Source organism: Mizuhopecten yessoensis, unplaced genomic scaffold (assembly GCF_002113885.1).
Source record: "Mizuhopecten yessoensis strain PY_sf001 unplaced genomic scaffold, ASM211388v2 scaffold11131, whole genome shotgun sequence".
Taxonomy (NCBI): Eukaryota; Metazoa; Mollusca; class Bivalvia; order Pectinida; family Pectinidae; genus Mizuhopecten; species Mizuhopecten yessoensis.
In genome coordinates, this window is record NW_018408895.1 from 1,179,338 (window position 1) to 1,200,744 (window position 21,407).

The 21,407-nt window shown below is 37.4% G+C and overlaps 1 protein-coding gene across 1 annotated transcript in view; it reads left to right on the forward strand.

The window, feature by feature from the left end:
- The window catches only part of LOC110466325 (cleavage and polyadenylation specificity factor subunit 2-like), a 202,499-nt gene that overhangs the window by 150,589 nt on the left and 30,503 nt on the right, over positions 1-21,407 (forward strand). The window contains exons 11-13 of the mRNA XM_021522743.1: positions 1,406-1,509; positions 5,077-5,179; positions 19,851-19,954. Coding sequence (XP_021378418.1) covers positions 1,406-1,509; positions 5,077-5,179; positions 19,851-19,954 — 311 coding nt within the window. The remainder of the gene's footprint in view (positions 1-1,405; positions 1,510-5,076; positions 5,180-19,850; positions 19,955-21,407) is intronic.

Genomic DNA, 21,407 nt, shown 5'->3' on the forward strand with positions numbered 1-21,407 from the left:
ACTTTAGCTATTGTGTAGACACCACTGTCACATGACTTAAGCTATTGTAGACACCACCACCACATGACCTTGACTATTTGTGGACACCACTGTCACATGACTTTAGCTATTGTGTAGACACCACCATCATATGACCTTGACTGTCTTATGGACACCACTGTCACATGACTTTAGCTATTGTGTAGACACCACTGTCACATGACTTAAGCTATTGTAGACACCACCACCACATGACCTTGACTATTTGTGGACACCACTGTCACATGACTTTAGCTATTGTGTAGACACCACCATCATATGACCTTGACTGTCTTATGGACACCACTGTCACATGACTTTAGCTATTGTGTAGACACCACTGTCACATGACTTAAGCTATTGTAGACACCACCACCACATGACCTTGACTATTTGTGGACACCACTGTCACATGACTTTAGCTATTGTGTAGACACCACCATCATATGACCTTGACTGTCTTATGGACACCACTGTCACATGACTTTAGCTATTGTGTAGACACCACTGTCACATGACTTAAGCTATTGTAGACACCACCACCACATGACCTTGACTATTTGTGGACACCACTGTCACATGACTTTAGCTATTGTGTAGACACCACCATCATATGACCTTGACTGTCTTATGGACACCACTGTCACATGACTTTAGCTATTGTGTAGACACCACTGTCACATGACTTTAGCTATTGTAGACACCACCACCACATGACCTTGACTATTTGTGGACACCACTGTCACATGACTTTAGCTATTGTGTAGACACCACCATCACATGACCTTGACTGTCTTATGGACACCACTGTCACATGACTTTAGCTATTGTGTAGACACCACTGTCACATGACTAGCTATTTTGTTGATACCACAGTCACATGACAATAGCTATTGTGTAGACACCACTGTCACATGACTAGCTGTTTTGTTGATACCACAGTCACATGACAATAGCTATTGTGTAGACACCACTGTCACATGACTTAAGCTATTGTGTAGATACCACCATCACATGACCTTGACTATTTGTGGACACCACTGTCACATGACTTTAGTTTTTCAAAAGGTGTACATGTACATCCCAAACAAGCAAACTTGTTTTTAGTTTGTATTTATTTTCCCAGTAAGCAGTCTTTGCAGTCGTAAGGGTTATACTAAGTACAGCTCACTTCTACATAATACATTTGTATATTACCAGCTAATCCCACTGTTAATATAGATATTCTCGGCTGGTTTGAAAATCTGTGATAAAGAAAATTATTATTCTGTTGCTTGATGATTGTATACCTCTATAGTTATATTTGTTTCAAGGAGATATTAAACTGTTAATTAAGAGATAAGCGTTTTGAGATAACATCCAGCTTCATATTAATATTTTGTTACAGATACGGAGGAGAATTAAGCTAGAAGGAGGTGAACTGGATGACTACTTGAAAAAGAAGCAAGAAAAAGTAGCAGAGATGGCACGAGTGAAGAATGAGCAAGAAAAGTAAGTTTTCTGGGGTAGATCTCCTGTACTTCTGATGGTTGAGTGTGTGACTGGGGTAGATCTCCTGTATTTCTGATAGTTGAGAGTGTGACTGGGGTAGATCTCCTGTACTTCTGATGGTTGAGTGTGTGACTGGGGTAGATCTCCTGTATTTCTGATAGTTGAGAGTGTGACTGGGGTAGATCTCCTGTACTTCTGATGGTTGAGTGTGTGACTGGGGTAGATCTCCTGTATTTCTGATAGTTGAGAGTGTGACTGGGGTAGATCTCCTGTACTTCTGATGGTTGAGTGTGTGACTGGGGTAGATCTCCTGTATTTCTGATAGTTGAGAGTGTGACTGGGGTAGATCTCCTGTACTTCTGATGGTTGAGTGTGTGACTGGGGTAGATCTCCTGTATTTCTGATAGTTGAGAGTGTGACTGGGGTAGACCCCCTGTATTTCTGATAGTTGAGAGTGTGACTGGGGTAGATCTCCTGTATTTCTGATAGTTGAGTGTGTGACTGGGATAGATCTCCTGTATTTCTGATAGTTGAGAGTGTGACTGGGGTAGATCTCCTGTATTTCTGATAGTTGAGAGTGTGACTGGGGTAGATCTCCTGTACTTCTGATAGTTGAGAGTGTGACTGGGATAGATCTCCTGTATTTCTGATAGGTGAAAGTGTGACTGGGATAGATCTCCTGTATTTCTAATAGGTGAGTGTGTGACTGGGGTAGATCTCCTGTATTTCTGATAGTTGAGAGTGTGACTGGGGTAGATCTCCTGTATTTCTGATAGTTGAGAGTGTGACTGGGGTAGATCTCCTGTACTTCTGATAGTTGAGAGTGTGACTGGGATAGATCTCCTGTATTTCTGATAGGTGAAAGTGTGACTGGGATAGATCTCCTGTATTTCTAATAGGTGAGTGTGTGACTGGGGTAGATCTCCTGTATTTCTGATAGTTGAGAGTGTGACTGGGGTAGATCTCCTGTATTTCTGATAGTTGAGAGTGTGACTGGGGTAGATCTCCTGTACTTCTGATAGTTGAGAGTGTGACTGGGATAGATCTCCTGTATTTCTGATAGGTGAAAGTGTGACTGGGATAGATCTCCTGTATTTCTAATAGGTGAGTGTGTGACTGGGGTAGATCTCCTGTATTTCTGATAGTTGAGAGTGTGACTGGGGAAGATCTCCTGTACTTCTGATAGTTGAGAGTGTGACTGGGGTAGATCTCCTGTACTTCTGATAGTTGAGAGTGTGACTGGGATAGATCTCCTGTATTTCTGATAGGTGAAAGTGTGACTGGGATAGATCTCCTGTATTTCTGATAGGTGAAAGTGTGACTGGGATAGATCTCCTGTATTTCTAATAGGTGAGTGTGTGACTGGGGTAGATCTCCTGTATTTCTGATAGTTGAGAGTGTGACTGGGGAAGATCTCCTGTACTTCTGATAGTTGAGAGTGTGACTGGGGTAGATCTCCTGTACTTCTGATAGTTGAGAGTGTGACTGGGATAGATCTCCTGTATTTCTGATAGGTGAAAGTGTGACTGGGATAGATCTCCTGTATTTCTGATAGGTGAAAGTGTGACTGGGATAGATCTCCTGTATTTCTAATAGGTGAGTGTGTGACTGGGGTAGATCTCATGTATTTCTGATAGTTGAGAGTGTGATTGGGGTAGATCTCCTGTATTTCTGATAGTTGAGAGTGTGACTGGGGTAGATAACCTGTATTTCTGATAGTTGAGAGTTTGGCTGGGGTAGACCCCCTGTACTTCTGATAGTTGAGAGTTTGGCTGGGGTAGACCCCCTGTACTTCTGATAGGTGAGTGTGTGACTGGGATAGATCACCTGTATTTCTGATAGTTGAGAGTGTGACTGGGATAGATCTCCTGTATTTCTGATAGGTGAGTGTGTGAAGGGGGTAGATAACCTGTACTTCTGATAGGTGAGAGTGTGACAGGGTCAGATTTGTATTTCTGATAGCTCAGTGTGTGATGGGGGATTGTGAAGACAAAATACTGGTTATAGTGTCAGTTGTATTGGACTTTGCTGTTGTAGGATGTACAGGTTTGTTTTACAGACATTTACAGTACAAATCACTTCCTGTGTGGTACATGCAGTCTGAGCATTGCATGTGTACTTTTAAAACAATCTTATCTCTAAAACTTTATGAAACTTGGAAGTTTTGAGATATATATTTCACATGAATTAAAACAGTTTCTAAAGAGCAGAAATTGAAGAAAGATTAAATTAGATTAAAATCAGTTCATTTTGAAGTATAGTTTCTCTGCTGTTTTATCATTCTCACAAATAGATCCACAAAGATATATATCCAGCTTTCTGCAGCAATCTTGTTTGTCAAACACAAGGAAAATTTATCTTTAAATACACTTTCCTTTTTGGATGACAGAAAAAGAGTTATTTCTAAGGTCTAAAAACTGTTGTTTACCACTCATGTAACGTTTCTGACATGTGTTGTAGAAGTAAGCTTAGAAACCCTGGAATAGGTACCATGTGACAAAATTTACTGTTCTCTACAAAAAGTTAAAGAAGTGAGAGAGCAATATGTTGATATCATCTGAATCGGGTGCTTATGAAAATGAACAAAGCATTCTACAAAAACCATCATATATCTGTTTCACCCTGGATATCAGAACCAAGGTCACGGCAACCTACTACAAGGTCACCGAGGCCTCCCACGAAGATTATCAGGTCATAATTAAACGTATCATCAACCCACATTGGTTATAATGGACTTGTATTAAAACAAGCTGGGATGAATACAACCCCATAAATCAAACCTCTCGTAAACTTACACCAACTAGACTTAATGGGGTACCTGTTTATTTTGGGAAGAAATATAATTACCTGGTACATTCTGTATTCAATATAGCTTAAATGTCCGTCTCTTCAAATAGCACATCTGATAAAACTTGATGAATCATATATAAGTTTTGAATCAAAATCAGTCTTGTAAGACATGTAAACAAGGTCTAAATAGCTGTTTCCACTATATCTTATTGTTTTCAAGTAGCATAATTATAAATATTGTCTGTGATCAGTTGGTAATTATTAGGATTCTTCCGTGGGAACTGTTAATGATAAGTTGGTAATTGACCGTGGCCCACACTTAGCCTACACGGTACACACACCACAATCTGTAGGGGATCCATCTCTCGCAGTCAACAGGATGTTGGGCCTTAGCTCAAATGAATCCTGATGAATTTACAGGATCTAGACGTTAATGATTGGTATTGTAATAAACTTGTATACACAGACTGTTCCCACCAATGTAGAATATTGTTTGGTATTCAAATCGACCAACAGGTTGTACCGATTGTCATTATATTACTGATTGTGTAGTCCGTAAAGTTTTCAGCTAGTTGGAAATATCTGCAATAAATGTTCACAATGATTTATCAACTAGTCTGCCCAAACATAACATCAGGCTTACAGTTTAATGAGAATGCCAAATTGTTACAAAAAAATCCCGTTTTAGAACTCATTTTATAATTCATTGAAATATAGTAGCCCATCAAAACTACAAGTGATTGATTAGGTAAATAAACATTTTTACATAATTTCCAGTGACCTTGATGACGAGTCCAGTGATGAAAGTGAGGCTGAGATGGACATTGACACGTACGCCTCAGGCACCAAAGGAAAACATGATCTCATGATGAAAAGTGAAGTAAGTGATTTTTACTGACATAAAGCTAACCTTTTCACAACTGTAAACCATAATGGACACATCCATATCAATGCATAGTAGAGTCTACTTAAGTTACATAGGGGTGAAAGGTTAACCTATGCTGAGCTTGTGAATCAAAATATACAACATGTCTCTGGTATTCACATTACCTCTACATTATATTGATTGACCACAATATATAATATTGGTTGACCTCACAACATAATATTGGTTGACCCCAATATGTAATATTGAATTGACCTAATTACTACAACAACATTGGTTGACCTTCAACCACACTGCAATAACATATATAGGTTGACCTAGGCCTTACTTCAGTAACATTAGTTGACCTTATTACGATGACATTGGTTGACCTTCACATGCACACCTGACCTTGATTGACCTTTACTGCGTTATCTCCTGCTGAGTTGTTATCGTATTAGTGTGTAATACACAAGGGCTTAATAACACTGAATATATTGTTGAAACAGTAATTTTAGCAATTTATCTTCAATGTAATCGTGTCACGCCGTGTATATACCCAGAGGGCAGTGTTGACTTCCTGTTCGTGTTATTGTTCCTCTGTGTCTTGTATTTGATGTTTTACATTATTAAGACATTATTTTTGTTATCATGTTTTCATGTCAAATTTACCATGACAATACAGACCGATAACATTTTTATATTTCCTTTAAAACTGAAAGCATGCAATTTGGAAAATAAATTGAAATTTTATGACTGGACATGTTATTTATGGAGACAGTTCAATGTTACAGCTATTTAGCTATAGAGACACTGTACAATTTGTTACTGTCACATTACTCGTCACAGCCCACACCCTGTGAATGGTATACCATCATTTTATACACAGATCATTTAAAACAGCAAAGATTTATCATCAAAGTTCCAGTATAGGGAACATACCTCATCAGTCTGTGATCTGTAGGATAAAGGTTAGAAGCTGATGTAGATTTATATGACTTGTATATACAAATGTAAAGGTTATAGAAAGTGTGAGATTTCCCTGAGAAAGTGCCTATCAGAAGTGACAACAGGTTAATTCTGTGTCACTGCATTGTAGAATGTATCCACCATACATATCAGTTACCTTATTATGTGAACAATTATCTTTTTGTCAAAAATTGTTTTCATCACCGTTTTGTAATGTGCAGATAATGTGTCAGTAAAAGTCTAATCCAAATATTGAGAAAGTTTACAAAACAGGAGCATTATTGTACACTTTGGTAAACTATTCTTGTCTGCAGATATATTATCACAGGGTTGTAGTCTACAGATATATCATCACAGGGTTGTTGTCTACAGATATATTATCACAGGGTTGTAGTCTACAGATATAGCATCACAGGGTTGTAGTCTACAGATATATCGTCACAGGGTTGTAGTCTACAGATATATCATGACAGGGTTGTAGTCTACAGATATATCATCTCAGGGTTGTAGAAGTACTTGTCTTCAGATATATCATCACAGGGTTGTAGAAGTTCTTTTCTGCAGATATATCATCCCAGGGTTGTGGAAGTTCTAGTCTACAGATATATCATCGCAGGGTTGTAGTCTACAGATATATCATCTCAGGGTTGTAGAAGTTCTTGTCTACAGATATATCATTACAGGGTTATAGTCTACAGATATATCATAACAGGGTTGTAGACGTTCTTGTCTACAGATATATCATCCCAGGGTTGTGGAAGTTCTAGTCTACAGATATATCATCGCAGGGTTGTAGTCTACAGATATATCATCACATGGTTGTTGTCTACAGATATATCATCACAGGGTTGTAGAATTTCTCGTCTACAGATATATCATTACAGGGTTGTAGTCTACAGATATATCATAGCAGGGTTGTAGAAGTTCTTGTCTACAGATATTTCATCCCAGGGTTGTAGTCTACAGATATATCATCAGAGGGTTGTAGAAGTTCTTGTCTCCAGATATATCATCACAGGGTTGTAGAAGTACTTGTCTTCAGATATATCATCACAGGGTTGTAGAAGTTCTTTTCTGCAGATATATCATCCCAGGGTTGTGGAAGTTCTAGTCTACAGATATATCATCGCAGGGTTGTAGTCTACAGATATATCATCAAAGGGATGTATAAGTTCTTGTCTACAGATATATCATCACACGGTTGTAGAAGTTCTTGTCTACAGATATATCATTAATGTGCAGATAATGTGTCAGTAAAAGTCTAATCCAAATAATGAGAAAGTTTACAAAACAGGAGCATTATTGTACCCTTTGGTAAACTATTCTTGTCTGCAGATATATTATCACAGGGTTGTAGTCTACAGATATAGCATCACAGGGTTGTAGTCTACAGATATATCGTCACAGGGTTGTAGTCTACAGATATATCATTACAGGCTTGTAGAAGTTCTTGTCTACAGATATATCATTACAGGGTTATAGTCTACAGATATATCATAACAGGGTTGTAGAAGTTCTTGTCTACCGATATATCATCCCAGGGTTGTAGTCTACAGATATATCATTACATGGTTGTAGAAGTTCTTGTCTACAGATATATCATTAATGTGCAGATAATGTGTCAGTAAAAGTCTAATCCAAATAATGAGAAAGTTTACAAAACAGGAGCATTATTGTACCCTTTGGTAAACTATTCTTGTCTGCAGATATATTATCACAGGGTTGTAGTCTACAGATATAGCATCACAGGGTTGTAGTCTACAGATATATCGTCACAGGGTTGTAGTCTACAGATATATCATCTCAGGGTTGTAGAAGTACTTGTCTTCAGATATATCATCACAGGGTTGTAGAAGTACTTGTCTTCAGATATATCATCACAGGGTTGTAGAAGTACTTGTCTTCAGATATATCATCACAGGGTTGTAGTCTACCGATATATCATCACAGGGTTGTAGTCTACATATATATCATCACAGGGTTGTAGTCTACAGATAGATCATCACAGGGTTGTAGAAGTTCTTGTCTACAGATATTTCATCCCAGGGTTGTAGTCTACAGATATATCATTATAGGGTTTTAGAAGTTCTTGTCTACAGATATATCATCATGTACACTTTGGTAAACTATTCTTGTCTGCAGATATATTATCACAGGGTTGTAGTCTACAGATATAGCATCACAGGGTTGTAGTCTACAGATATATCATCAGAGGGTTGTAGAAGTTCTTGTCTCCAGATATATCATCACAGGGTTGTAGTCTACCGATATATCATCACAGGGTTGTAGTCTACATATATATCATCACAGGGTTGTAGTCTACAGATAGATCATCACAGGGTTGTAGAAGTTCTTGTCTACAGATATTTCATCCCAGGGTTGTAGTCTACAGATATATCATTACAGGGTTTTAGAAGTTCTTGTCTACAGATATATCATCTCAGGGTTGTAGAAGTTCTTGTCTACAGATATATCATCCCATGGTTGTGGAAGTTCTTGTCTACAGATATATCATTACAGGGTTGTAGAAGTTCTTGTCTACAGATATTTCATCCCAGGGTTGTAGTCTACAGATATATCATCACAGGGTTGTAGTCTACAGATATATCATCAAAGGGTTGTATAAGTTCTTGTCTACAGATATATCATCACAGGGTTGTAGCCTACAGATATATCATCACAGGGTTGTAGAACACTGTTAACACTCCCCCCTAGAAAACAGATTTTTTTAACTTTTATTTGAAGTACGCATTTGTTTTGGCAGTGTGTAATGTATGTGACTACATCGGCATGAGATTCACAAGTCCAGACATTCACCCATTTTGAGGGAACACAAATCAGACTCTGAATCCCTCCGGTCACAGGACAGGTACATCCAGCACTGCTATCCCATCATTAACAAAGACTGGGGGGTGGGCTCATAAAGTTTCATTCAATTTAGAATTTTAAATTGTTCTCATGAGATGAAAAACAATGACAGCTGTAATATGAGAGGCTGCTTTATTGGGTTAGTTGTGAAATCTTAGCCATTCAAGCCAAAAAGCATTTAGAAATTGCATGCCTGTATTGATCCCTGGCCACCTTCTGTCATAACCAATGTCTGTGTCAAAGATCAGGGAAAATATTAACAACAATACAATTTGTGTTGATGATCTGGAACATAAAAACACTGTTATTCCTAGCAAATCAACATTGACTTTTGATATAGTTATACTACTGCATGTCTGTACCATTAACACATTAGATTTACTAGTGTGTCACCTACAAGTCAAATGTACCAGCCTAGTTTATCATCTGTGTTAGCACTAAACATATCACAGGAGATTTAGTCCCACACAGGCAATACTGTTAATGTTGTATAGGAACAAGGCTTAGCTTTTGTAATATGTGGAGTCCTCTGGTTATTAGCTCACCTTGCATGAAGTCTGTTCGTCGAGGACCTAGGACAATGCTATTTGGCCAGTAGGTACCTATATTTGAGTGCTATAAAGTTTCCTCAAATGGATAACCTTGACTTACTTTCAAGATCACAAGGGTTAAATGTGTTAAAAAACATTTAAACTTCTTCTATATAACCAAGAGGCCTAGAATAATGATTTCTGGCCAGCAGCATGCTGTGATGTTGTGCTATTATAATCCTTAAGTAAATGACCTTGACCTTTTTTCAAGGTCACAAGCATCAAATAAGATAAAACCTTAAAACAACACCTTCTGCATAACTAGAAGGCCCTGGGTGATGATATTTGACCAGTAGCATGCTGGGAAAGAACACTATAAAGTTGCCTCAAGTAATGACTTTGACCTACTGTTTAGGTTGTAGGGGTCAAATGTGTAAAAATCTGAAAACAACTTCATCCTAATAATGAAGAGTGCCAGGGTGATGATAGTTGGCCAATAGCATGCTGGGATAGAGAAGTACAAAGTTTCATCAAAATAATTACTTTGACCTTCTTCACCAAATTTAGTATGAAATATCCTTGAACCAAGATGACTTAACTTTGTATAAACAAAGGGTCTGGCTCCCCAAAGTGCAGCAGAATAAGGCTCAATAGAAGTAACCAGAGAATTATGGGGGTTAAAAGTTAAATCATCATGGGGATTTACATGTTAGATATAAATAATGGGAGAAAAATCACCATTCAGGGAAAAAAAGGGGAAAAAAAGAAGAACATACTAGAGGTTGGTTCCATAAATTAGATGGATCTCTCCGTGTGAATCTGTTGTCAAACAACTTCTCAGCATCTACCAGTATTTACAAAGTGCTCTCAGACTGCATGGTTACCTCCGCTGCCTCAGACTGCATGGTTACCCCCCTGCCCCAGGCTGTATGGTTACCTCCGCTGCCTCAGACTGCATGGTTACCTCCACTGCCTCAGACTGCATGGTTACCTGTGCTGCCTCAGACTGCATAGTTACCTCCGATGATAGATTAAAGACACAGATGAATTGTATTATTAATAACAACTTTGTATGGCTTACTGCCATGTATGATAAAAAGGATAGGAGTATGTACTTCATGTCCATTGCAATGATATCAATAAATTAGACACTTGTGTTTGTGTCACCTGCGAAGCCAAGATGTCAAATAGGGATCACTCTTTTGGTATCCGCACAAATGGTTTTTGTGTGATAACTGTTGACAGAATGCTGACATCTTCAGGAAACCTTTTGTATAGAATATATTGCATATTCAAGTTTGATTTTGACTCATATCTGAAAACAGAAATGGCCACCATTGGCCATCTTGGATTTTGTCAAAAAAAGTCAAAAGGTTTCCATGCAATAACTGTTGAAATTTTCTTGAAACTTTCTGCAGATACCATGGGATCAATTACTTGCTCAAGTTAGAAATTGACACAAACCAGAAGTTTATCATGGCCGCCAGCAGGAACAGATGGAACATACGCTTCAATGGAACTCTTGTTTAAAAATAGTTTTTTTGTTTACACATACTACATGTATATACACTTCAAATCTATCTTAATTTTACCTTTTTATTTGATTGTTCTTAATTAAAATATATTTGATAAAAATGATGTTTTGACACTTTGGTTATTTTGAACATAACCACCAAAGCACTTATATGACCCCGAGATGTGTTTACAAAGGGAGGAGGAGGACAAACAGAGTTAGAAACGAGGAGAAGGACAAACAGAGCTAGAAACCAGGAGGAGGGCAAACAGAGTTAGAAACAAGGAGAAGGACAAACAGAGTTAGAAACGAGGAGGAGGAGGAGGACAAACAGAGTTAGAAACGAGGGGGAGGACAAACAGAGTTAGAAACGAGGAGAAGGACAAACAGAGTTAGAAACGAGGAGGAGGAGGAGGACAAACAGAGTTAGAAACGAGGAGGAGAACAAACAGAGTTAGAAACGAGGAGGAGGACAAACAGAGGTAGAAACGAGGAGAAGGACAAACAGAGTTAGAAACGAGGAGGACAAACAGAGTAAGAAACGAGGAGGACAAACAGAGTTAGAAACAAGGAGGAGGAGGACAAACAGAGTTTGAAACGAGGAGGAGGACAAACTGAGTTAGAAACGAGGAGAAGGACAAACAGAGTTAGAAACGAGGAGGAGGGCAAACAGAGGTAGAAACAAGGAGGAGGACAAACAGAGTTAGAAACAATGAGGAGGACAAACAGAGTTAGAAACGAGGAGGACAAACAGAGTTAGAAACAAGGAGGAGGAGGACAAACAGAGTTTGAAACGAGGAGGAGGACAAACTGAGTTAGAAACGAGGAGAAGGACAAACAGAGTTAGAAACGAGGAGGAGGGCAAACAGAGTTAGAAACAAGGAGAAGGACAAACAGAGTTAGAAACGAGGAGGACAAACAGAGTTAGAAACAAGGAGGAGGAGGACAAACAGAGTTTGAAACGAGGAGGAGGACAAACAGAGGTAGAAACGAGGAGAAGGACAAACAGAGTTAGAAACCAGGAGGAGGGCAAACAGAGTTAGAAACAAGGAGAAGGACAAACAGAGTTAGAAACGAGGAGGACAAACAGAGTTAGAAACAAGGAGGAGGACAAACAGAGTAAGAAACGAGGAGGACAAACAGAGTTAGAAACAAGGAGGAGGACAAACAGAGTGAGAAACGAGGAGGAGGACAAACAAAGTTAGAAACAAGGAGGAGGACAAACAGAGTTAGAAACAATGAGGAGGACAAACAGAGTTAGAAACGAGGAGGACAAACAGAGTTAGAAACAAGGAGGAGGAGGACAAACAGAGTTAGAAACGAGGGGGAGGACAAACAGAGTTAGAAACGAGGAGAAGGTCAAACAGAGTTAGAAACGAGGAGGACAAACAGAGTTAGAAACAAGGAGGAGGAGGACAAACAGAGTTAGAAACGAGGGGGAGGACAAACAGAGTTAGAAACGAGGAGAAGGACAAACAGAGCTAGAAACCAGGAGGAGGGCAAACAGAGTTAGAAACAAGGAGAAGGACAAACAGAGTTAGAAACGAGGAGGAGGACAAAAAGAGTTAGAAACGAGGAGGACAAACAGAGTTAGAAACGAGGAGGACAAACAGAGTAAGAAACGAGGAGGAGGGCAAACAGAGTTAGAAACAAGGAGAAGGACAAACAGAGTTAGAAACGAGGAGGACAAACAGAGTAAGAAACGAGGAGGAGGACAAACAGAGTTAGAAACCAGGAGGAGGGCAAACAGAGTTAGAAACAAGGAGAAGGACAAACAGAGTTAGAAACGAGGAGGAGGGCAAACAGAGGTAGAAACAAGGAGGAGGACAAACAGAGTTAGAAACGAGGAGAAGGACAAACAGAGCTAGAAACCAGGAGGAGGGCAAACAGAGTTAGAAACAAGGAGAAGGACAAACAGAGTTAGAAACGAGGAGGACAAACAGAGTAAGAAACGAGGAGGACAAACAGAGTTAGAAACAAGGAGGAGGAGGACAAACAGAGTTTGAAACGAGGGGGAGGACAAACAGAGTTAGAAACGAGGAGAAGGACAAAAAGAGTTAGAAACGAGGAGGACAAACAGAGTTAGAAACGAGGAGGAGAACAAACAGAGTTAGAAACGAGGAGGAGGACAAACAGAGTAAGAAACGAGGAGGACAAACAGAGTTAGAAACAAGGAGGAGGAGGACAAACAGAGTTTGAAACGAGGAGGAGGACAAACAGAGTTAGAAACGAGGAGAAGGACAAACAGAGTTAGAAACCAGGAGGAGGGCAAACAGAGTTAGAAACAAGGAGAAGGACAAACAGAGTTAGAAACGAGGAGGAGGGCAAACAGAGTTAGAAACGAGGAGGAGGACAAACAGAGTTAGAAACGAGGAGGAGGACAAACAGAGTTAGAAATGTCAAAACAACCAGGTGTTCCTAATATATCTGTGGCAATGTTGTGCCCATCGTCATGTTTCCTATCATAACTCCCACTCTCTGCACAGCAGAACATGGCCTAGTTGTCCTCCAGCCAATTGCTCCCATTGCACTGACGAGCGTAGCGTTTACACATGGATGTCACAGTGACTGACAATCCCTCGTAAATTTACAGTCAACTCTATGATAAAGTCACTCCCGCGCATTGTGAAAACGTGAAGCGTAATTATTAGCTTCATATTCTAATGACGTCACGCTTGACAATAAGGCTGCGCGCCATTTTGAGTGGCATTCTCAACGCAATTTCGACGTTTTCTGCTATTTTCTGGTATGATTGCTTATAAAAATGTCATTACTGGTATATATATGTAAATACTGAAGTCTGTGTACCAAACATTTACAATAACAACCACTTTTTCTACGGTAGCTTCATATGAATCTGAACAAAATATCGTTGCCTTTGAATGCAGCGAATAGAAGATACCTTTATGATTGGTCAATTCTAAAAAGTGATATTTTCACACTGTGAAAATATCACTTTTGATATTTGTCACAGTGTGAAAGATATCAGTTTTATCAAGTTGATAGAATCCATATTTCACTGGCAAAAATGTAATAAATAATGATACTGTATCGCTACCATTAGGACAGTGGAGCATGTTTGGGTATCTGGCCTTGAGATGTGATCTATCTAGATGTGTTTTAGGCTCTATGTAGGTGTCATAAGCCTTTTTATCAATTCTCCTCTCCCTTGTTCTAATTTAGTTCCAACATGCTATCTTAATTAGTGACTCCCTAAGGATCCTAACCAGCTGTTCATGATAAAGGGCTTGTAGGATATTATAAAGTAAATATCGAAACATGTTATCAGATATTAATGGTGTCTACTGTTTACGTAGTTGTATGTAATAATTGTAGGAAATGCTTTATATATGTACATAGTTTTGAATTTCGATCAACATTCGTTTACTTTGTGGTAATTTTATTACTAGAGAGAACTCATTCCAATTTAGACAATCTAATTTGTTCTATTTTGTCAGACTTTTCCTACAAAGAATTAAATTAAGAAATTTAATTCCTTATTTTATTACAAATCGTACTGTCTGGTAAATATATATATTATGGCGTGGAAACCTTCTGTTGGCCTTGATATTCAACTTCAAAGAATAAGAAATATAAATAGTTGATAATGTATCAGTTTCTCAGACAAATAAAGGTTTGTGTATGTGCCACAATTATTATATATCACCACCTCATTGAATAAACATCCAGGTGTAATTTGTGATAGAAAAAATAAAAATATTATCTACAGGTTGAAAATGTGTCCCTTTCAATCTTTAAAACATTTTTTTACTTTCTTTTTACATTTATTTTGCATTACCGTTTATCATAGCCTCAATTATATTAAAATGTTCTGTATAATTCTAGTTAATTACATTTAATACAGACTTGATGATAGCGATAACCATTTTTGAAGCACCGAAAACAATTGAGCGCAGTTCTGTCTTGCGGTTCCCTGTGTCCCATTGTCTATATACAGTGACCTCCCTTTCATTTCTGTCTGGATATAACTGGCACAGTTGGGACAAGACACTTTCAGTGACCAGGTAGCTCAATTTATTTAGAGAGATAGTATATATATAACAATCTGAACTCCAGTGTTCAAACCCCGTCTTAACTCGCTGATTTTTTTTCCACTCCGGACACTGTTCTTGATTGTATTGTTTATTTCGTCTTTATTATTTCTCATAAAACTCCTGCAAGGTACAATTGTCTTTTCAGAAATGATTTATCAAAGATATAGTCATGCCAGAAATACGTTTCTAACACTTAGTTCCAGTTTTTGGCAATGGTGCAGGGATCCTTAAATATGAAATATATATTTACTTGATCGTTTCCGTATGTGTAACCAGGTTAAACCCTTAAAGACGTTTGACAGCATAATGGTAAATATTTATCATTTTACTTCAGGATTGTATTCAATTTAATTCATAATGATTTTTAATCACACTTCTAAATTCATTTTCAATTAGAGGTGAAATTGACCATATTTGACAAATAACAGATATTATGCACCAAAACACAATTTTTGGTTTAAAGCTTTCATCCATGCTTAAAATCAGTAAGATATAACAGTACAAGTCACATATGTGTGCTGTTTATGATATCGCTACAATATAACAATTTATGTTGTTTGTGATTTGTTGAATGAGGTTGGAGATTTGACCTGTAGTAGAGAGTGACCTTTACCTTTTGTGGGTACCGTAGCCATTATTAAATGAACAGACAGACTTGCAATGGAATAGGATTGTATAACCTAGTGAGGGATGCCTTGTTGTTTCCAATGGTGCCTACTGCCTGTTGTCTGGAATACCAAACAAACATTTTATGTCTTTTGTATTGATGATACTAAATTTGATTGGGTTTTAATTTCCTGAAACTAAATATGTAAGGTTTCATGTTGGACACCAGATATGAAATAAAACTGTTGGATATTTAAATGTTATTGTGTACTACCAAACTTGTAGATTACAATGATTGGGTAATTGTTGTTGGGATGGTGGTCTGGTCGTCAATCAGTGTTTATAACGGTATCACATTCTCTAGGATACAGGTGTGTTTTTTGTGGGACCATTACTGACGATAAATACCCAGAGTTGATTGTGCAGGTAGATTTTTTCTCTGATTCTTGTTACCTGTTTTATCAGAATATCAAGTGCTGATGTTAAAATACAAATCATTAAAACTCTGTTGATTTGTTTTACATGTTTAGGTTACAGGGATTTTATGAACACAGACTATTAAAATATCTAAGGAAGTTACTTGAAATATGAAATGTTCCAATTAACAATCCTTGCTGACAGAACATTATAGCAATTGATTAAGATCTTCCCAATAAACGTAAACACTGGCTATGAAACTGTCACCCTCTATCTAATCAAAGGAGTTTACTGTGCTGTTTGTTCCCTATGGTGGCATTAGATTGGTATCGTGTGAATGTTCTGTATTCTTCAACAGAAGGATCTTACAATATTGCATCATGCTACCCTGTTAATAGCATAAGTTTTTTGTTGAAGACAAATTTAATTTTACTGAATATTTTATGACATTATGAAGCAAAGTTGGTCGAAATTAAACAAAGAGACACACTGAGGTAAAAAGTCAAGGTCAAAGGTCATTTTTTCACTGATGAACATTTGATATGACACTATGAAGCAACGTTGGTCAGAATTAAATAAGGAGTCAACTGAACAAAGGTCAAGGTCATTGGATCAAAGGTCAAGGTAAGTTTTGTATCTTTCCCCTGATGAATATTTCGTTATGATGCTTTGAAGCAATGTTGCTCAGAATTAAATAAGGAGTCAATTGACCAAAGGTCAAGATCACTGGGTCAAAGGTCAAGGTCAATTTTTGTATCTTTTCCCTGATGAACATTTTGTTATGTCTTTATGAAGCAAAGTTGGTTGGAATTCCACAAAGAGTCAACTGACTTATGGTCAAGGTCATTAGATCAAAGGTCAAGGTCAAATTTAGTATAATTTCACTGATGAACATTTTGTTATGACACTATGAAGCAATGTTGGTCAGAATTAAACAAGGAATCAACTGACAAAAGGTCAAGGCCACTGAGTCAAAGGTCAAGGTCAAATTTTGTATCTTTTCCCTGATGAACATTTTGTTATGACATTATTAAGGAAAGTTAGTCGGAATTCAACAGTCGGAATTCAACAAAGAGTCAACTGACTTATGGTCAAGGTCACTAGATCAAAGGTCAAGGTCAAATTTAGTATCATTTCACTGATGAACATTTTGTTATGACACTATGAAGCAATGTTGGTCAGAATTAAACAAGGAGTCAACTGACCAAAGGTCAAGGTGGTTGGGTCAATGTCAAGGTGAAATATTGTATCTTTTTACTGATGAACATTATTGTTATGTTATTATGAAGCAAATTCGTTCAGAACTTAACACCGAGTCAAATGACCTAAGGTCAAGGTAACTGGGTCCAAAGGTTAAAGGTCAAGGTCAAGTTGGGTTTTTTCACTGATGAACATTTTGTTATGATATTATGAAGCAAAGTTTGTCGGAGTCAAAGAATAAGTCAACAAAGATCAGGGTCACTGGGTTAAAGGTCAAGGTCATTTGGGTACAAAGGTCAAAGACAAAGTGGATCTCTGACTTTGACCCTGGCTCTTGATGGAGGAGGTATTTTAATTGAAATAAAACATATCAAAGCTAACAAATGAGCATTGCACTGGTATTTACATTTCTGTTAGCTTAGCAAATATGGAGGTGGAAGGAAACAAGCCTCACATCATAGTACATGTAAAATGTATATTTTGCTTCCTTGCGATTCTTTATGAAGTCCTAATATCAGACGTCAAGCTCTGCTATATGGGCAGATTGCTTCTTGATGATTATGGGGAATATATTGCCACAAGACGGAGCCCTTCCTGACCTGTCAGTATTCTAGTGCCAAAAGACGGGGCCCTTACTGACCTGTCAGTATACTAGTGCCACAAGACGGAGCCCTTACTGCCCTGTCAGTATTCTAGTGCCACAAGACGGGTCCCTTACTGACCTGTCAGTATTCTAGTTCCACAAGACGCAGCCCTTACTGACCTGTCAGTATTCTAGAGCCACAAGACGGAGCCCTTACTGACCTGGCAGTATTCTAGTGCCACAAGACGGGGCCCTTACTGCCCTGTCAGTATTCTAGTGCCACAAGACGGAGCCCTTACTGACCTGTCAGTATTCTGATTTAAAAAAAAAACTTTAGTACTACATGTAATAATACCAGTTCTCAGTAAAACATGCTTGTTGAAGATTTAGCACGCAGACATAGGATTTACAGGTCAAGCTGTTTGGGACTGTTTAACTCGGAGTGGAGTTGAAGCCCAGTTGTATGTATAGGGGTGAAAGAGTTAAATGAGTGACTTCTTCCTACATATGAACCCTCACATGCCAGGAACTTTAGAGTTGGGTATCTTTTTCAAAACAAAAAACATCTTATAAAGTAATTGTTACATAAATCAAAGGTAATTTAAGGGTTGTAAGTACCTAGGTCAGTAAATCTGATTTAGTTTATTTATAACATTTTTGTCTATCCACAACAATCACTGATTTTCACTCAATTGATCAATACATTCGTGATACTAAATAGTGTAATGTTGTATGTACCTAGTGTAATGTTATATGTACCTAGTATAATGTTATATGTACCTAGTGTAATGTTATGTGTACCTAATGTAATGTTATATGTTCCTAGTGTTATGTTATATGTACCTAATGTAATGCTATATGTAGCTAGTGTAATCTTATACGTACCTTGTGTAATGTTATATGTAGCTAGTGTAATCTTATATGTACCTAGTGTACTGTTATGTGTACCTAATGTAATGTTATATGTACCTAATGTAATGTTATATGTAGCTAGTGAAATCTTATACGTACCTTGTGTAATGTTATATGTAGCTAGTGTAATCTTATACGTACCTTGTGTAATGTTATGTGTACCTAATGTAATGTTATATGTAGCTAGTGTAATGGTATATGTACCTAGTTTAATGTTATGTTTACTTTGTGTAATGTTATATGTACCTAGTGTAATGGTATATGTACCTAGTGTAATGTTATGTTTACTTAGTGTAATGTTATATGTACCTAGTGTTATATTATATGTACCTAGTGTTATGTTATATGTACCTAATGTCATGTTATATGTAGCTAGTGTAATCTTATACGTACCTTGTGTAATGTTATATGTAGCTAGTGTAATCTTATATGTACCTAGTGTAATGTTATGTGTACCTAATGTAATGTTATATGTACCTAATGTAATGTTATATGTAGCTAGAGTAATCTTATACGTACCTTGTGTAATGTTATATGTAGCTAGTGTAATCTTATATGTACCTAGTGTAATGTTATGTGTTCCTAATGTAATGTTATATGTGCCTAGTGTTATGTTATATGTACCTAATGTAATGTTATACGTAGCTAGTGTAATCTTATACGTACCTTGTGTAATGTTATATGTAGCTAGTGTAATCTTATATGTACCTAGTGTAATGTTATGTGTACCTAATGTAATGTTATATGTAGCTAGTGTAATCTTATATGTACCTAGTATAATGTTATATGTAGCTAGTATAATCTTATATGTACCTAGTGTAATGTTATGTGTACCTAATGTAATGTTATATGTAGCTAGTGTAATGTTATACGTACCTTGTGTAATGTTATATGTACCTAGTGTAATGTTATGTGTACCTAATGTAATGTTATATGTACCTAATGTAATGTTATATGTACCTTGTGTAATGTTATGTGTACCTAGTGTAATGTTATATGTACTTATACAGGTTTATCATGTTTTCAATTTCAGGGTAAAAGTAGAACTGGATTTTTCAAACAAGCCAAGAAGGCCTACCCAATGTTCCCATACACGGAGGAGAAGATTAAGTGGGATGAGTACGGAGAAATAATAAGGTATGATTCATGTAGCTGTGTCATTGAATTAACTCAACTACTCCTGAAATTGTATAATGAACTATTCCAACCTTTAATTTGGAAGAGTTCAAATGTTTTCGTTAGGGGTGAATGAGATAATATAAATTTCTTATGAGAAACTTGGGAACGCTGAATGTAAAAATAAGTATTCTTGTTTAACTTTTTGAGCAAATTTTCTTGGTAAGGAATTAAAAGAGTATCAAACTGACTGATCTTGAGTCAAAGAAGAAATATGTGAACGTGACTAATGAAGTAGCTGTGGTTATCAGCAGGATATCTAACTTTAATACACCAAAGTCAGGGCAATCATGTTCTTCAAAAATATTTCCAGTTACAATACTATTTTGTAAAGTTTCTGTATTAAAGATGTATCACAATTTCACATGCATAGGGCATATATATAGGTGCTGCTCTGACATGATGTACGCGGTCATTCCTAACTTACTTGTGGCCATTTGTCTGTCTGTATACCCGAGTTCAGTCTGATGTACGAGGTCGGGGAAATGTCTGACAGGCCCGGGCTACGATGATGGATATCAACTCATTCCTATATCATGACTTTATGTCACAGCCTATCCCCACTGCTGGAAACCATACATCATTGGATTCAAAATATAAATAAGTCCGCTTTTGATTTAAACTCTTAGAAAATACATTGATGAAGATTTTTATCCTGGCAGATCTGGCATCGTATTTCAATAACATAGTTTAGCTTAAGTTCAACTTTTTCATTTTATCTTACCAGTAAGCATTGGTTTTCCTAAATAGAAACTTTTAGGAAAAAATATTACTTAAGACAATTTGTGATGACTTGTAATAAACAAAATAGAGAGATAGTTTGGCATAGAGCATTCCACATTATTCTGATAAATGTGTCTGAATGGGATATATGAAGTGCAGAAGTATCTATAATACATTCTTGTTAGTTACCAAATAGTGTTATGTAGTGAACGAACGATTAGTACACCAACCGTAAGGGAAATGGTTTTGGTGTGTAGTCAGAAATGGAGAGCATCAACCTCTCATAGTCTTCTGTAAAGACCTTTAGTGGAACTGCGGTCCTCATGAATAGGACTGTTTGTTCAGAGTATCCTAACAACAGCTAAGGTCAAATGAAGACAGGAGTATAGGTATTACTACTACGGTCCTCATGGATAGGACTGTTTGTTCAAAGTATCCTTACAACAGCTCAGGTCAAATGAAGACAGGAGTATAGGTATTACTACTGCGGTCCTCATGGATAGGACTGTTTGTTCAGAGAATCCTAACAACAGCTAAGGTCAAATGAAGACAAGAGTATAGGTATTACTGCTGTGGTCCTCATGGATAGGACTGTTTGTTCAAAGAATCCTAACAACAGCTAAGGCCAAATGAAGACAGGAGTATAGGTATTACTGCTGTGGTACTCATGGATAGGACTGTTTGTTCAAAG